At 40.5% G+C, this 18,104-nt stretch overlaps 1 protein-coding gene across 18 annotated transcripts in view; it reads right to left on the bottom strand.

Moving 5' to 3' along the window:
* DPF3 (double PHD fingers 3) overlaps positions 1-18,104 on the bottom strand; it is a 243,535-nt gene that overhangs the window by 172,496 nt on the left and 52,935 nt on the right. For 10 of the 18 annotated variants that reach the window (XR_005555560.1, XR_005555574.1, XR_005555577.1 and 7 more), the window contains exon 1: positions 5,920-6,371. The exons of 7 other annotated variants lie outside the window; for them this stretch is intronic. Coding sequence is in view for 3 of the 11 variants with exons in the window: in XM_039333797.1 (XP_039189731.1) it covers positions 5,920-6,236 (317 nt within the window). In the remaining 8 variants the exon portion in view is untranslated. Of the gene's footprint in view, positions 1-5,919; positions 6,378-18,104 lie in introns of those variants that run through there. One more of the 18 variants, XM_039334039.1, reaches the window with a different exon arrangement.

Here is an 18,104-nt window from a genome sequence, read left to right as displayed (position 1 = left end):
GGAATGGGAACACTTTCCCCAAAATGCAATGTTGGCACATAACAAAAGCAAATGAAAAAGACACAATAACTGTTATCTTTAGAAAGTGACCCTATGCCATATACCTCATAATGATGGGGTGGAAGGAGCAAAAAAATGCTATAAAGACCTGCTTTTGACTGGGAGCTTCAATTGCTGCTGCGTTCATTTCTTTCTTGGCCCGGTTTTGTGCCTATGCACAATTTTGTGCCCTTTTGGGTTATTCATCTGCATTTAATGCAGTGTTGTCCTTTCTTGTCTAGCAAGCTTGTGAGGATGAAATTAGAGGTGCTTCTTTTTCATTCTCATTCTCTGCAAGCTGCATTCATTCTCCAGCTAATAGTCAAACCTGAAGCAAATACAAAATTGTATCTAGTTGTCATCATTAGTCCTCCCTCCTCACTTTCACAATAACAAAACTCTAGAAAATGCTCTCATTTGATTTGTGCTACTTACTTACCTACGTAATAAGGAACCTTTGTGGGAGACATTTGCAGTAGTAAGAATTTCATCATGAATGATGGAATGTTTAGGGATTTTCCCCCTTTTTTGCCACAGCTCATCCAATTTAAATTTTCCTGGTCATTCTTTAGTGGGGAACTCAGAGCTGCTGAAATAGGGCCAAGGAAATTTTCTGTGAATTTTTTCCCATTAGGCTGATGTAGGAAACAACCCTTGGATGTGGCAAACAAGAACAGAAAAGGTCTGACTTTATGTAAATTAAATATGAGAAGCTGCTTTGACTATTCAAACATCACAACTGGTCATCAAAGTGCTCCAAAATGATACAGTACATACTAAATATTGCTTAGGTATTTTTTCCCATTGCCTTAATTATTTTACATTATTTTTACTAGAAGGTGTTTGCTTTCTTATCCTTGAATATTCTAGAAATAGAAAAGTAGGGTAAATATGGAGCCAATAAACAAATTAATAAATACAATCGTTGAGATCCAGGTTACATTAAATTTACCTCAGTCTCATTGAAATCAGTTCCATAAATTAGTTATCATTACACAACAATGACCCCCAACCTTGCTGGAATTTCATTAAGGCTTTAAAAATTTGACTGTGTACTGACTCTGGGGCTCTGAATGTGCTAAGGGCCCCACTTTTGAGCTTTACTGTTAATTGGTTAATTATCTCAGCTGCCATATGTATATATTTATTTTGGATGTTTCTATTGTTTTTATAGTTTTAGACTTGTAAACCACCCACAGTCATTACCTGAGATGGGTAACTATAGAAATTGAATGAATGAATGGGTGAATGGATGGATGGATGAATGAATGAATGAATGAAATTAACAGTTTTTCCCAAAGCAGTGTTCTCCAGGTGTGTTAAGATTATAGCATCCAGAATTCCCAGCAGCTTGATTAATGAATTCTAAGAACTGTACTCCCAACACATCTGGAGGGCACCAGGCTGCTAAAAGATGGATTAAAATGTGGCTTAGTCTGGATTTCGGCTGGTTTGATCTATATACATACTTACCTAAAACATATGTTTCTGATCTTTGTTCAGGGTGTTTCTGCATTGCAGATGTGCTGATTTAATAACCATTCCCTTTCCCCAGGGAACTTTGAGAATGGTAGATATATGAGCATAGGGACCTTCAGAAGTTACATTGGAAGAAGCCATGGCAATTGTTAAGCAGTACATCTGAAGATTAATCTTGATATATTTTTTGGCTTCCATACCATTTCACCGATTCATGAACCATTTGTTCAGCTGTACTTTCATAATGTGTTTAGAATTTGTGAACAATGTGATGGAAGAAAAATACAGGCCAAGATTAGATGGCATAGACAAAAACAATCCAACTTGTTTACAGCAAAATCTTATGCATGTTTATTCAGAAATAAATCCAACTATGATACTTTAGACAAACATGCATAGAGTTGTAGCTTAAATACACTAACTGCTGTTGTTAAGCATTTTATTTAAAAGTAATTTGGATGTATCAGCTAGAATTATTTCCTAATATAGTCTTCAGCCAGTGAAATTTCTAAGTGACATTAGGGCACTCATGAACTTAATAAAAATAAATTAATAGATCTTCTGGACAATTCTAAATTATAGAATAAGTAGAATAGTCAGTTAAAAAGTTATAACAAGTGAATATATTGATTACTCTCTCTAACCTTGTATAAATTGAGTGCTTACAGTATGCATGCAGATTTTGTGTTGGTACAATATACTAAGAGAGTGAAGCTTGGCACCAATTTCAAACTAAACATTTTTTGAGCACACATAAAAAAAAAAGAAAAGCAAAATAGCTATATCATGATTATTACTCAAATATACTACAGTTCAAGCTTATATAATGACTTCCTGCAGTACAGTTGTGTTCCTGCTGCCTCTATGAACATATAGTTTACTTGGGAACAATAAGAAGTGTTTGCTTTGCTTTGCCTTTGACTTTTGGTAAGTAGAGGGATTTACAAAATGACACAAAAGTTATAATATTTGAAATATTCCAACAGAATTTTGAAGAATGGGGTCAGAAACTAGCAACTACAATGTCAGCAGTTATGTCTGCTTCTGTGGATATATTATGTCCAAAAGATGTTATTAAAAGATTGACAGATGTGAAACAATTTTTTTCTGATTTATAAATATTAGAACCAGAAATACTGGATAATTTTAAAAAGTATGTATTATAAGAAAGAGAAGGCAACTAATGTGGAAACATAAATGACAAGTCAAGAGATCTTTCTACTGCATATAAAAAAGAAGTTAATTAAAGCTTTTTAAAAAATAAAGTGGAAATACAATTGATAAATCAAGAAAATGACCCACATAATGATTTTTTATTGAATTTACAAAAGAGCTTTACTAAAGCTTCAAAGGGAAAAGAAAAATTGAAAAGAGACTAAAAATCTTACATCTGAATGATTGAAGGATCAAGATTGTTAGATGTTAACAGGAAAGAATATAAAGTTGGTTCGTTTGATCAAGGTTAAAATATGACATGTTTCTTTAAAATTCTTGCAACCATTTATGGACTTTTTGTTGGCACCATTTTTTTTGTATATAGATAAAGGAGGAGTTGTGGGAAGAAGAGATATTTATTTTTAATCTTCTAGGGAGTGAAGAGTTACTAAGTTTGTGATGAAGATCAGAAATAACTTCTTTATATTTTTTAATATTTATCTTACCTTTTTTTGCCTTTCATAGCACTTTTTTCTATCTTTCTTTCTCTGAGTTTTATTTGTATTTTACTACTGTAATCAAAATCTTTAATAAAATATATATATTTTTAAAAAGTGGTTGTCGTTGTCTTGTTCTGGGAATTTTTACAATTTCCTAAACTAGCTTACTGCTCTAGAATTATCTTGCAACCTTCCATCCAAATACTAACCAGGTCCAAAACTGCTTAACTTCTCAAAATCAGCCAGTCAGCTACATATTGCCACTTGTAGGCACTACGTAGAAAATCACATGGCCACAGAATATATTCAAATGTTCAATTAAACAATATCCCACTTGCTACACTGTTTGATAATTATGAATCTGCTCTCTCACAAACTTCTTTCAAAACTATTCATTGTCATACAATCCAAGCACATTTCTGAACAAAAGTAGAATTTCTTCCAGTACCTTTCTCATTCAGTTCTGGCAACAAAGGATTATGATTTTAGCATTTTGCGCAAACATTGATTAATTTTCTTCTCAACCCTTAAAGATTTCTTAGATTTTTTTTTCTAGAACAGTGCATTCAGGATTTTTGGTCTAAGCAACGTTTCTCACTCTACATTTGTGGTCTGCCATTGACTATCAAAGCCTAAACTTGAACAATAAGGAACCTGATTCTGAAACCAGCTCTTCATTTTCAATTCTAGGTGTGAAAGATATGAAAATGGTAGCATGGGGGGGGGGGAGAAGAATCCTTTGTTCTTTTTGTTGATATTCAGCACACACAAATGGTTGGAATTTATTCTTTCAGTAGAAACACTTCACAGTGGGATTTCTCTAGTTCACTCCTCACCCCCACCCTGAAAATGCATCAAAGGATATCTGGAGTTCTGCTCATGAAAGCCCTTGGCTAAGGGACTAAGACATGAAATGATTGTAGTGTACTATTCCTTCCATCATCCATTGCACTGAAGAATTTAAAAATATAAACATGGTCTCCACATGGTAAACTGGCATCTCTAAATCAAGGCAAGACTGCATAGTAATTTTGTGAGTCATCTTTGACTATCCCTATAATACAAAGACAAAGCTGCTTGTGACAAGAACATGGTGAGCCAAATGTTTGTGGATGTTACTATGAAGATCAGGTTGAATTCGATTAGATTAGATTAGATTATCTTTATTGTCATTTTTTCTTATGGGCACAATGGCACACATTAAAAAACTGAAATTTAGTTGCTTCCTCTCAAAGTGTACACATACATAACACACATTTAAAACATGCTATATACAACATATGTATGGACCTACACCCTTACATATAAGTAACATATAAATATTAATCACTATCCATCTTGAATACATAACGGAAGGAGGAAGCTTTAGAGTTCACAAGGTTAATACTGTATGGAACAAAACTATGACCAAATCTGGATGTTCTGCTTCGGATACCACAGAGCCTCCTCCCAGAAGGTAACAAGGAAAACAGATTGTGAAGAGGATGTGTAGTGTCCCAGACAATCTTGCGGACCCTGCTCAAGCAACGTTTATGTGTTATGTCCTGGATGGGAGGGAGGGAACTGCAATGATCTTTTCAGCTATCCTCACCACTCTCTGCACTGCCTTCCTGTCTGACAAGACAAGAGTCTTCTATGTACTCTTTCATCAAGGTGTGCTTAGGCAATTTAAGGGTTTTCTAAGCCAGGAACTAAGATTGGTCTTCTTGGGTACCAGCTAACATTCATTCCCTCGTAGGGGACCTATAGCCTGGTTTATTGCTCCTCCCCCTCAAATAGGGCTGGCATATTTGGAGTGCAACCTCCAGAGGTCGAGAGATACTGGAGTTTTCTGTGTCTCTTTGCTGGCTTTTAGCATGGATTATTCCAGCCCAGGTATAGTAGGCTTACCTTCCCATTCACCTGACCTTCTAAGCAAACAGGAAGAGAAGAAAAAAAAAGAAATGCTGCAGAAACACATAGTGCTATCTCAGGTGTCAAACTGATCCAGAAGTAGAGCCAAGCAAAACAGCAGCGTCAAGGAAGAGGATTACTCTCAGCATCCTGTCTAAACTGCCCTTAACTCCCCTTCTGAAAAAAAAATCTAAGAGCCATAATAATGATCAACACACAAACTACCAACCAATCCACAAAGCTTTCTTTCCCTTAGCTAAATCCTATATGTATTGTTTAAACTCATCAATGTTATTATAGGTGCCTTCTCAGGTATTGCCCCCCCCCCGCCCGCCAAAGCAGTGAGATGTGCCAGGTGTCTTCTTTGTCTTTTCAACACCAAGCCAAGTTGATTTTATTCTCCCAGGCCCTTTATGACAGTAACATGTTAATATTTTTTACACAGCAACTTTTAAAATAATATTTCTGCTGTTAGGTTTTTATCAAATGCATATTATGTTTTTAGTAATTGTTTTAGATGTCTAAGATGGCAGCAACAGAGAAAGTATGGTCACATTGCGGGAGAAAAGTTGCTATTAAATTAAGACAAAATGGGAGAAGGAGAAGGAGAGGTTCAAAGACTGGAGAAGGGAAAAGGAGAGGAAGGATTCAAGAAATTAGGAGGAAGACACCAACAAGGGCAGCAGCCTATGGCAAACTTGCCTGCTGAGAAAGGCTCAGCTGCACCCGAGAGGCCTACCAAAGGGACCGGAGGTCCATTGAAGAGGAACTGGAGCGCCCCTCCATCCCACACAGTGGTCGCACAGGATCATAAATGGGTTGTTGGAGGACTTCTAGGCTAACGGAGGCCTACCTGAAAGGTCCTATGGCCCAGCGACCCAACCGGCCCAATGAAGCAGAGACCAGCGTAGCAAACCAGGCAACAGGGTGCGCCGGCAGCTCGAACAGTAGAGAGGAGGCGACTGGCAGCAGTGCGAAGCAGTGAACCAGTGAGGTGGCTGGGGGCAGCACAGAGGAGGTGGCCGGTGGCAGCACAAAGCAGCGGACCAGTGAGGTGGCTGGGGGGCAGGGCAGAGGAAATGGCCAGCGGCAGCGGCGAACCAGAAGGCCTGCAGGTGGCAACAAGGCAGTGGTGGACCGAGAGTCCTGCCGGCAGTGACAAGGCAGCATGACAGAGGTGGCAGAGCAGCGGAAGACCAGACCGGCAGCTCGAAAGAACCTGGCTGAATGTCGAAGATGAAGCAACAGCTGAAGGCAACTGAGGGAAACTAGAAAGACCGGCTGAGCACAGAAAGGCAGTCAAAAAAGCAAGGCAGAGAGGATAGTGTTGAGTCCTCAGCGAAAGGCAATAACTTCATGAGTCATTTGGTAGTTCTCAGGAGCCTCTTTATTGGTGTTCAGCAGCCCTGTTACAACGCCGAGGCACACAAGCCTCTCACCTTCTCTTAAAGACAATGCCCGGGCCAAACGGCAACATTTGGCACGCTTTGCACTTCACGCATGTGTGCGAGTGCTGGCGCCAGCCAGTCTGGTCCCGGGCAGCTTGCAACTGCCCGGGACTGTTGCAACGTCCCGAGCCTGCCTTTGCAGGCTCAGGACACAACACCCCTTCCCCCCCCGGCTAAAACTACAACTACATGAATAGTTACACGCGACCTCAACACAAGCGTGGGAGACACACTAGCTCCATGGTACCAAGCTGTAATGTTTTGGCTTCATTTCCCATTGTTCCTTATTCCAACCTTTCACAGGAACACCCTCTTACTGTTTCTGCTTTGCCAGCAGAGTTACAAAATCTTCAAGATATTTAGGAGGTCTTTTAGCTCTCTGTGACCTCCGAATTCCCTGGCAACCTCCAAGCACATCTTGTCCAGGGGGTGCTGTGTGTTTGCCCCCTTCCTTTGACCCTGGTGGTCCCCATGGACCGTGCCCCGTTGCCTGGCCGGCTTGCTTGCCCACCGGGCTCGTCAGGCCAGGACTTTGTTCTCTCCATAACCTGGTTGACCTGCCTAGTTGCAGGCTCTCTGGCCCTTCTAGAGGGCTGCCACTGTTGGACAACTCTGTAGAGCCTCCCAGGTCTGCCCTAGACCTATCATGAGGCTGCCTTCCTCCACTTCCCAGTTCCATAGTAGGGCTGTCTGGAATGTCAGTACTGTCCCAAAACTCAGTTGCCCCCTCTGTTATGCCGGAGGTGTCAGAATCGGGATTCGGCCTTCCGACCACCTCCCTATGTAAATGCCCCTTTCTGGGAACAGTGGCAGTGTTGGGCCAACTAGACGGAGTGTGTGCCAGCTCTCTTGCAAGGTGTGAGTTATTAGGATGCTCCCGGTTATTCTCCCTGACTGGAGTGCTGAATGGTGTTGGTGTGTAAGGATTATGCCCCCGGGGTAACTCCCTGGCTGGAGTCGGCACTGGTGCCTGTGTTCTAGCTGGTTCCCACGAATTCCTGTTCGGAGCACTCGTGGAATCTTGGAATCGGCCGTCTGTGGCCTCTCTGTTGGTGTCTGGCTGCTGCCCACACCCTTCCCTTTGCCGTAGAGGTCCCCCTCCCCCCCTGGAAAAGACCCAAGAGTCTCAGCAGGTGAGTCCAGTCTCGTACGCAGCTGGTCGATATGCCGTTGCAGGATACGACCGTCATCCAGGGAAACCTCGTAAGACAAGGGACCTGTAACCTTGCATACTATGGCAGGGAGCCATAAGTGACCTGGCCCGTAATTACAGGTCCATACTGGGGCACCCACTAGCAATTGCCTTGGGGCCCTGGATTATGTAAACTTAGAAGGCAGTCTGTCCGGATGCAACTGGTCAAGCTTAGTAGTCAGTTTGCGCCCCCAGCGAAGTTCAGCCGGGCTCTTCCCAGTAGAATTAGATGGTGTGGTGCGGTAAGCAAGTAGAAAATCTGCCAACCTGTGATGCCAGTCCCCATAGGTCAGTTTCTTTAAAGCATCCTTGGTGATGCGGACCATCCGTTCAGCCATACCATTGGTGGAAGGGTGAAAAGGTGCGGAGGTGGCATGACGAATCATGTTGGCCTGTAAGAAAGCTTGGAATTCAGAAGAAGTGAATTGGGGGCCATTGTCAGACACCAAAACATCCGGAAGCCCATGTGCAGCAAAAATCCCCCTCAGTACTTGAATAGTCTTTGCAGTGGTGGTGGAAGAGACAGGTACAACCTCAAGCCATTTTGAATGGCTATCAACCAGGACCAAGAAGAATTGACCCCGAAAAGGCCCAGCGTAATCGATGTGCACCCTAGACCAAGGAGACTGTGTTTCCTCCCATCTATGCACAGGAGCCTGTGGCATTTCTGGGCGTGAGCGCTGAGAAAGGTGGCATGCGTGCACCTTAGCTTCAATTTCCTTGTCTAACCCAGGCCACCACAAATGGCTGCGCGCAAGCGCCTTCATGCGTACAATGCCAGGATGACCCTCGTGAAGGGAACCTAAGACTCTAGACCTCATTGAGGTAGGAATGACAACTCTGCTGCCCCACAGCAGACAACCCTGGAAAGTGGATAAGTCGTTCCTCTTAAGCCAGAAACTCTGAAACTCAGCGCTTGGACAACTCTCTGGCCATCCAGACACAACCCAAGATAAGACACGAGAGAGTGTGAGATCTGTGGCAGATTCAGCAGCCACATCCCTGGCATTTAATGGTGACTCAGGCAATGCCTGAATTGAAAGAATGTTGATGGCAGGGGCAGGATCAGCCTCTACTACTTGCAGGGGTAATCTACTGAGGCCATCAGCATGGCCCATTTCTTTCCCAGGTTTGTGAATTAGAGAAAAATCATAGGCTGACAGAAAGATTGACCATCTCAGCATTCTGGGGGAGATGATATGGGGAGTTTGTTTGTTTGTGGTAAACAGCCCCAACAAAGGCTTATGGTCAGTAAAGATCGTGAAATGTCTGCCATACAAAAAATCATGGAATTTTTTAATTCCAGCAACAACAGCTAAAGCCTCCCTGTCTATCTGGGCGTAGTTTCGCTCAGCAGAAGACAAGGTTCTGGAGTAATATGCAACAGGAACCTGAGTTCCATCCGGCCTAAGGTGGCTGAGAACTGCTCCCACCCCATACGGAGAAGCATCACAAGCGACGCACACAGGAAGAGTTTCATTAAAATGTGCAAGCACATTGTTAAATGTGAGTAAGGCCTTAACCTCATTGAAGCTTGCTTCATGTGTTTGCGACCACTGCCACACTGCCTGTTTATCCAGAAGCCTTTAAAGTGGTTCAGCTACATTAGCCTTGTTAGGAATGAATGAATTATAGAAATTCAAAAGGCCCAGAAAAGCCTGTAGTTCGGCCTTGGACTTAGGCCTAGGAGCATGCATGATGGCCTTTAATTTGGACTCAGCAGGATGAATCCCACTGGCATCAATTTTGAATCTCAGAAAATCTGTAGAAGGCACCCCAATTTTACATTTGTCCTTCTTGAGTTTGAGGCCCGTTTTCCGGAACCGCAGCAGGACAGCCCTCAATCTCTCAGCTAAATTTTGGGTGGAGTCTCCAGCAATTAAGACATCATCAAAATAGGGGCAAACCCCTGGTATATCCCTCAGTGTGTTTTCCATTATGCTTTGGAAAATTCCAGGAGCCACATTTACTCCAAATTGTAATCTCTTTACTTTGAATGCCCCCCTGTGGGTTACAATGGTTTGTGCTACTGCAGCAGCTTCATCAACAGGCAGCTGTTGATAAGCCTGAGCTAGGTCAAGCTTTGCAAAAACACGCCCCCCCCCCTTGAAGGAGGCCAGGATATGACTGACTACAGGTACAGGATAGGCATGTTGCTGCAATGCCTTATTCAGAGTGCATTTGTAATCTGCACAGATGCGAATGTCCCCATTAGCCTTAAGAGGTGTGACTATGGGGGTCTCCCAATGACTGGAATCAACAGGTTCTAAAACTCCTTGCTGAATCAATTTGTCCAATTCAATATCAATTTTCCCTTTTAAAGCAAAAGGAACCCTTCTTGCTTTTACTCTGACAGGAGTGACAGTGGGGTCTAGTTTTAAGGACACAGGGGGCCCTTTGTATGTGCCCAGCTGTGGGCTGAAAACATCTGCAAATTCTTTGCAGACTTCCTGTAGATCTACTGTTTGCAAGCTATTGAGCTCTGTAACATGTATTCCCAAGGCCTCAAACCAATCGAGTCCTATGAGACTCGTTCGCTCACCCCCTACTATCAATACATCTAATGGGCCTTCAAAATCCTTATACTGTACATTAAGGGTGGCCTCCCCCTTAACACACACTCTGGAGTTTTGAAAGTCTGTTAACACAATGTCAGAAGGCCTAAGCTTGGCCTGAAATCCACTACCAGAACAAATCTTTCTGAATGTGTGTATGGAAATGATTGAAAGTGCAGACCCAGTGACCAGTTCCATGACCAATGGAACTCCTTGCAACTTCACCTTAAGTGACAGTTTTTTCTTGATAGGTTTGTGTATGCCTGTCCTATAAATGCTTCTTCGTGAAGCACAGAAACCCACCCTGTTTTGGCTGGGGACCCTGGTACCTTTCAGGCGCAATTCTTCTCAGGGTTGTACCTTCTGACGGCCCAGACACACAGCTGCAATGTGGCCTTGCTTTCCACATGCTCTACAGATAACAGAGCGAAACCTGCAGTCGGTCCTCTTGTGGCGACCTCCACACCCGAAGCACTTGGGGACAGCTGAAGACTTTTCTTTGCCTTCCTTCTGCTTCCCTTCTTTTGTTGGGTAGAGACGGTCTACTTCTTCATCAGGATCCTCTTCTGAGCTCCCTTGGACTTCCTCCTGGTGCATGGACACAGCTTCTGGAGTACTTCTGATAGGCCTCATATTCTTGATTGCCCCACCTGCTGCCTCTTCTGCAGTAACCTCTCTCAAGGCATCTTGGAATGATAAGTCTTCCTTGGCAAAAAGTCTCTGCTGCAAGTCTCTGTGTCTCACTCCACATACAAATCTGTCTCTCAGCCTTTCTTCTAAGTCTTTAAACTCGCAAGGCTTAGCTGCTCTTCTCAATGCAGCAATGAACTCTTTAACTGATTCACCAGCCCGTTGATCCCTCTGTTCAAAAGTATGGCGCCAAGCAATGACAGACAACTTGGGCTGGAAATGTTCCTTTAGCAATTTCTTTAAGTCTGTGTAGGTAACAGATTCTAGAGGTGCAGGTGCTGCTAGATTTTCAGCGATCTCAAATGCATCTTGACCACAAACACACAGCAGGGTGGCAGCTTTTAAGCCATCTTCTCTCACTTGATTGACCTTGAGATAGTTTTCTACTCTGGCCACATAAGACTCCCATCTTTCCGGATGCGTAACTTCGAACTCAGAAAGTCTTCCTATCTTTGCCATCTTCAGTAGTACAGGAAGGGTCTATCAGCCAGCTTACCTCCAACGTTTGCTGTATTGGCAGGCAGTTGCTGAATTTAACGCCGTTTCCTGCTGCTTCAGGACTCCAGGGTAAGCTTACAATTGTTTGAAGTAATTGTAAAGCATCCCATCTTCTTCGCCAGTGTTGAGTCCTCAGCGAAAGGCAATAACTTCATGAGTCATTTGGTAGTTCTCAGGAGCCTCTTTATTGGTGTTCAGCAGCCCTGTTACAACGCCGAGACACACAAGCCTCTCACCTTCTCTTAAAGACAATCCCTGGGCCAAACGGCAACATTTGGCATGCTTTGCATTTCACGCATGCGTGCAAGTGCTGGCGCCAGCCAGTCTGGTCCTGGGCAGCTTGCAACTGCCCGGGACTGTTGCAACGTCCCGAGCCTGCCTTTGCAGGCTCAGGTCACAACAGATAGAGTTAAATAAGGAATAAATTAAGAAAAGGAAGTATAGGGACGAATTTTTAGGCAGAGAGCAGAAAGCTAAAAGCAAATTCCTTGTTGAGAAGAAAGCAGCCCTTCCCTTTGTTAAATAGCCCTATCCTAACATTAACTTTTAACTTCAATATAAACTGCAGTTTACAGCTTCCGGTGGGAGGCGACGGCGATGGCGGCTAGCTTTTAGCCGTCCAGCTGGGGAAGTGTCAGAGCCGCGGAGCGCAGCGCGCATCAGCTGGCCCGCGGCTCGGAAATCCCTTCCCGGGCAAAGGGAAGGGATAGAGAACGCAAGAGTAGAGGTAGAACCCCTGAACCCCCTCTGGATTTATTTCTAGAGGGGGTGAAAGGAGTGTTCCCTCGGAGCTCTTGCTGATCTCCGCCTCCCAGCTGTTTTTGCTTCCTTGGAAGCAAAAGAAACCGCCGCTTCTATCTCCGTGTTTACAGCATTTTGGTGAGTAATTTTTAAACGGACGGAGCAGTTTAAAGGACTTTTTCTTATATTTTAGGTGTTTATTTTTTTATCTTTTGATTTTTACTATTTTTCCTCCTTTTCTTTGTTATACTAGTGAAAGGACTTAAGATGGCGTTTTGAAAGTGTCGGAGTTTTTTTTTCCTTTCTCTTTTGTTTTACTTTCCCTTTTTAAGGATTGTTTTTTGCTTTTGCTTTTGCTTTTGGCTTAGAATTTTTTTTTTTTGAATTGTTTGCTCTTTTTACTTATTCTTGGGATTTATTCTGGACTTTTAATGATTATAGTTTGTCTCTTTTTAAAAATTCTTTTTTTCTTTTTTTCCTCCTCCCTTTTTGGCTGGAGGGGAAAGGGAAGTGACAATTGTGCTTTTTAAAATGGCTTCAAAGAGGCAGCAGCCTTCCTCAGTACCCAAGGTTATTTCTTCTCCTATAACTTCCACTGCACAGCTACAACAACAATCTAAACATGCACCACCGGCTCAGCCACCACCCTCCCCTCCTCTACCTGGACTTTCAGTGCAAGAGGTTAGAGGCATAATGGGAGAGATTGTAGTTCAAATGAGAGAGGAAATGACTCAATTTGTTTCACAGATTAAATCAGAAATTAAATCTGATCTCAAAGAAGAGATAACGGGGATAAAGTCTAAATTGCAAGAAAATAATAATGAATTACGACAAGATATACTGGCAGCTGTTTCAGGTTTGGCTACTGTGGTGGTTAAGCTCGATGCAAGGCTTGAGGAAGTGGAAGACAAAGTTGACTCTTTAGATGACAAAATTCAAGACGTGGAAAGGAAGGTGGACTCCTCACAAGAAGATATTTTGATGTTTCAATACAGACAAATGGAGTATGCTCTGAGGATTAGAGGCCTCAAGGAAGATATGAATCAAGATTTGATGGAGGTGGTTCTTAGTGATCTGGCGCTGGCTTTGGATATGGATAAAGGAGAATTACAGAGAGAAGTAGAAAAAATTTATAGACTCAACTCCTGGATTGCTAAGCAGAAGAATTTGCCCAGAGATGTGGTGATTTACTTTACAAAGAAGTCCCTGCGGAATGAGATTATACAAGCTTTTTACAACAAAAGATTTCAGATTGCCGCCCAAGATGTCATCATTCTAAAGGAAATCCCATCTAAAATTTTAAGAAGTAGGAAAGACTTTGCTTTTTTAACCAATGAGCTTAAAGCTAGATCGATGCCATTCAGATGGGAAATTCCGATGGGTATCGTTTTGAGCCATGCTGGGACACGTTACAGATTGAACACAGTTGACAAAGCTAGAGATTTCTATACTTCGGTCCTGAGTGCAGGCTCAACTTCATCTGGTCGGAAATCTTTGAGTGCTAAGGAACCTGAGCAGCAATCTGAGGCACTAGATTTGGTTTCCGCAGGGATGATAGAAGTGGCAAAGCAACGCCAAAACGGAGGCTAAAGAGCAGAGGATGACTCGTGCAGCTTATAAGCGTAAAGAGAAAGAGCAACGTAAAAAAGAGCCCAAAGAGAATTCTCCTGGAAGTGCATCACCGCCGGTGGGAGGAGCAAGACCCAAGAGTTATGCAACACACGCAGCTCTGTCAGAGTTTGATGGTGTCTTCTCCAGGCTGCGTGCCAAGGGAGATGGCAAAGTTTTTGACCTGGAATGTTAATGGATTGAATTCTCCTCAGAAACGGAAAAAAATCTTTTATTATTTGAAACAACATACCAATGATGTTATTTGTTTACAGGAAACTCATATTCTACTTAAAGATCAGAAATATTTAGTTAATGCTCGTTTGGGATCTCATTTTATATCTCCTGCACCTGGGAAGAAAGGGGGAGTTGTTATATATGTCAAACAAAACCTGCCAGCTTGTCTGGTAGAATCAGATCCCCAGGGGAGATATGTGATGATTGAACTTGGTATTTATGGTAAGAAAGTACTTATAGTTGGACTTTATGCTCCAAATCAACAACAGGAACAATTTTATAAACAGTTACACCAAAAAATAACTTTGCTTGATTATAGATCGGTGGTATTAATGGGTGATTGGAATGGTGTCTTAGATACACAAAGGGATAAGAAAGGTTCCTCTCCTTTTCTTAAACAAGCAAGGCTACCTAAAGCCTTTTTTGATATGAAAGAAGACTGGGAATTAAGGGACTATTGGCGGGAACGTAATCAAGAGGAGAGAGACTTTACTTTTTTTTCTGACAGACACCAATCTTTTTCAAGAATTGACTTTTTCTTGATTACCACGGATTTGTATAATAAAGTAAAGAATGTAAAGATTTTTCCTAGATCACTGACGGATCATAGTCCAGTTTGGATGGAGTTGATTCAAGAGAAAGAGGAAAGAAGATCCTGGAGAGTTAATGAAAATTTGTTTAGACAAGAGAAGAATGTTCAAAAACTAAAGGAGTGTTTAAAGGACTATTTTGCTTTGAATATGTATAAGGGGACTTCAATGTCAATGGTATGGGATGCAGGTAAAGCATTTATGCGCGGTGTTTTGATAAAAATGAATAATTTTTATAAGCGAAATCAGACTCAGAAACGTAGAGAACTTGAAGATGAAATTAAACTAAAAGAAAGGGCTTTGATTCTAAATCCTTCTGATGAAAGTACTAAAGAATCTGTAAAGTTATTAAGGTCACAATTTAATATGTTGATAGCAGATCAAGCTGCAACCAATTTATTATTTATGAAACAAAATACATTTTGTAATGCTAATAAGCCGGGGAGATGGTTGGCTTATCAATTAAGAAAGAAACAGAGACTGAGAATAATAGAGAAAATAAATTATAAGGGTAAACTAGTTTCTCAGAAGGAATTAATTAAAAAATCTTTTTTGGATTATTATCAAAACCTATACAAATCTACTAATGTACAACTGTTAGATATAAATAAATATTTAGCTGAGGCAAGTTTTCCTAAACTGACTGAGGATCAGAAATATGAAATTAATGGTTTAATTACTAAGGAGGAAATCGCCTCAGCAATTCAACAATTGAAATTAGGGAAAGCACCGGGTACGGATGGGTTAACAGCTGTTTATTATAAAGCTTTAATGGAGGAGATGATTCAACCATTAAATGATCTTTTTAATGGTATCTTACAGGGTTTAGAGATTCCTCCTTCATGGCGTAGTGCTTTTATATCATTGATTCCAAAGGAGGATCAAGATCTTACTTTACCAAAAAACTATAGGCCTATATCTCTTTTAAACGTGGATTATAAGATATTTGTAAAAATTTTGGTAAATAGGCTTATGAGGGTGGTGCATCATCTTGTGCATAAAGATCAATCAGGGTTTATAACAGGAAGGTATATGAAAAACAATGTTAGACAAATTATTAACTTATTAGAATACTTAGATAAGAACAACCAAGTTCCTGCAGGGCTCATATTTTTAGATGCTGAAAAAGCATTTGACCAACTGAATTGGCATTTTATGCTAAGAGTAATGGAAGAAATGAATTTTGGTGAAAACATATTACAAGCCCTTAAGGTAATATATCAAAAACAAACAGCACAACTTATTGTTAATGGAGGTTTGTCGGAGGTTTTCACAATAGAGAAAGGTACTAGACAGGGGTGTCCTTTATCGCCATTGTTGTTTGTTTTAACATTGGAAATATTATTGATTAAAATTCGAGAGTCTCAGGAAATTAAAGGAATATATGTTAATAAAAAAGAATATAAGTTGAGAGCTTTTGCGGATGACTTGGTTGTTACTTTGTCGCAACCTGATTATTCTGTAGTAAACTTATTACAGTTGATTCACCATTATGGTTTGGTCTCGGGTTTTAAGATTAATGTAAATAAGACTAAAATTTTACCTAAAAATTTGTCGAGTCAGGAGAAGCAGATTTTGGTTAACTCGACGGGTTTTGAGATTGTTAATAAGGTAAAATATTTGGGGGTGATGCTGTCTGTTTCTAATGCAAAACTATTTAAAAATAATTATGAAAGGTTGTGGGTCGGGGTACAGAAAGACTTGAAGAATTGGGAAAAGCTGCAATTATCCCTCATGGGAAGAATTGCAGTGATAAAAATGAATATTCTACCCAAGTTTCTTTTTTTGTTTCAAATGTTACCAATTTTGAAAAATGAGATTAATTTAAATGAGTGGCAGAAGGGTCTCAATAAATTTATTTGGGCAGGGAAAAAACCAAGGGTTAAGTTCAAAATTATGCAAGACTTCCGTGAGAGGGGCGGACTCAAGGTACCAAATTTGAAATTATATTATGATGCGGTGGTTTTAACATTAATTAGTGACTGGGTAAATTTGACAAATTCTGAGATACTTTATCTAGAGGGATGGGATTTACTTTATGGGTGGCATGCCTATTTAATATTTAATAAAAAAATAGATTGGGCTTTTAAATCTCATATTTTAAGAATTTCTTTACTTAGGATTTGGAGAAAATATTATAAAAGTGATTTTAAAGTACCATTATGGGCTATACCTTGGCATGCGATAGAAGGAATAAAAAGAGGGGTTAAAATGGATATGGTGTCTTACAGACAGTTACTTAAATGGGATGGACAAAACTGGCAATTAAAATCACGGGAAGAATTAGCACAAGAAAATTTTACTTATTCTTGGTTCCAATATAGGCAACTACTAGATAGATGGAAGATGGATTGTAAGGTGGGTTTTCTTAGAGAAGATGAAAATCTTATTAAGCAACTGAGGGATCAAAGACAAACCCACATTAAGAGAATTTACGGGGTTTTAGTTGAATTGGACTCAGAAAAGGAACTAATTAAAGATTGTATGATTAGATGGGCGCAGAACTTTGGTGAGCCAGTTTCATTGGACACCTGGGAAACTATTTGGGTGAGAAATGTCAAATTTACTCAAGCACAGAATCTAAGGGAGAATTTTTATAAAATGTTTTATAGATGGCACCTTGATCCACAAAAAATGTCTTACATGTACCCTGACGTGCAACCTAAATGTTGGAGATGTGGTTATAAGGAGGCTTCCTATTATCATATTTGGTGGTCATGTAGAGAGATAAAAGCATTTTGGATCAAAATATGGTGGAATATCCAGAGAATTTTTAGAAGGAGGGTAAAATTTACTCCGCAATTATTTTTGTTAGGTATTGTTACAGATTGTGATACAAAGGAGGTTGTATTGATGTTAAACTTGATCACAGCCGCGAGGCTGTTAATTGGACAATATTGGAAGAAGGAATCTTTGCCTACATTGCAGGAATGGTTTTTTAAAGTAGCTTATCTGGCAGAAATGGCAAAGATTTCGGCTTTCTTAAAGCAACAAACGCAAGAGAAGTTTTTTGCTATCTGGGACAAATGGATAAAATTTATACAATTTAGATTGGGTATACAAAAATATTATATAGCTTTTTCATAAGTTTTATTTTTATATATATTATAGATATCTTTTTTATATATATAAATATAAAGTTTTTAATTTAATTTTTATTTTTTTTTTTTATTATTATTATTTCTTAAGCCTATATTCTGCTCTGGGAAGCTCAGGGGGGGGGAAGGGAGGGTTTTTGGGAGGGGTGTGGGGTGGGGGGTTTTTTTTATATGTATTGTTTAATTTTTTTTTTCTTTTGTATATGTTGTTTTTTGTTCTGTATTGTTCTTGTTTTTTTTTGTAAAATTTATAAAACTTTTAATAAAAAAAAAAAAAAAAAAAAAAAAAATATAAACTGCAGTTTTTTTTCTCTTAAAACCAAAGGGCATACTACCACATGCTTTTATCATACAAAAATAGCAAGGCACAAAAAAAGCACA

This window comes from Crotalus tigris, unplaced genomic scaffold, assembly GCF_016545835.1.
Source record: "Crotalus tigris isolate CLP2741 ecotype Arizona unplaced genomic scaffold, ASM1654583v1 scf7180000017545.3456711, whole genome shotgun sequence".
Lineage (NCBI taxonomy): Eukaryota > Metazoa > Chordata > Lepidosauria > Squamata > Viperidae > Crotalus > Crotalus tigris.
Note: the sequence above shows the minus strand (reverse complement) of the source record. Positions and strands in the feature narration are given on the sequence as shown.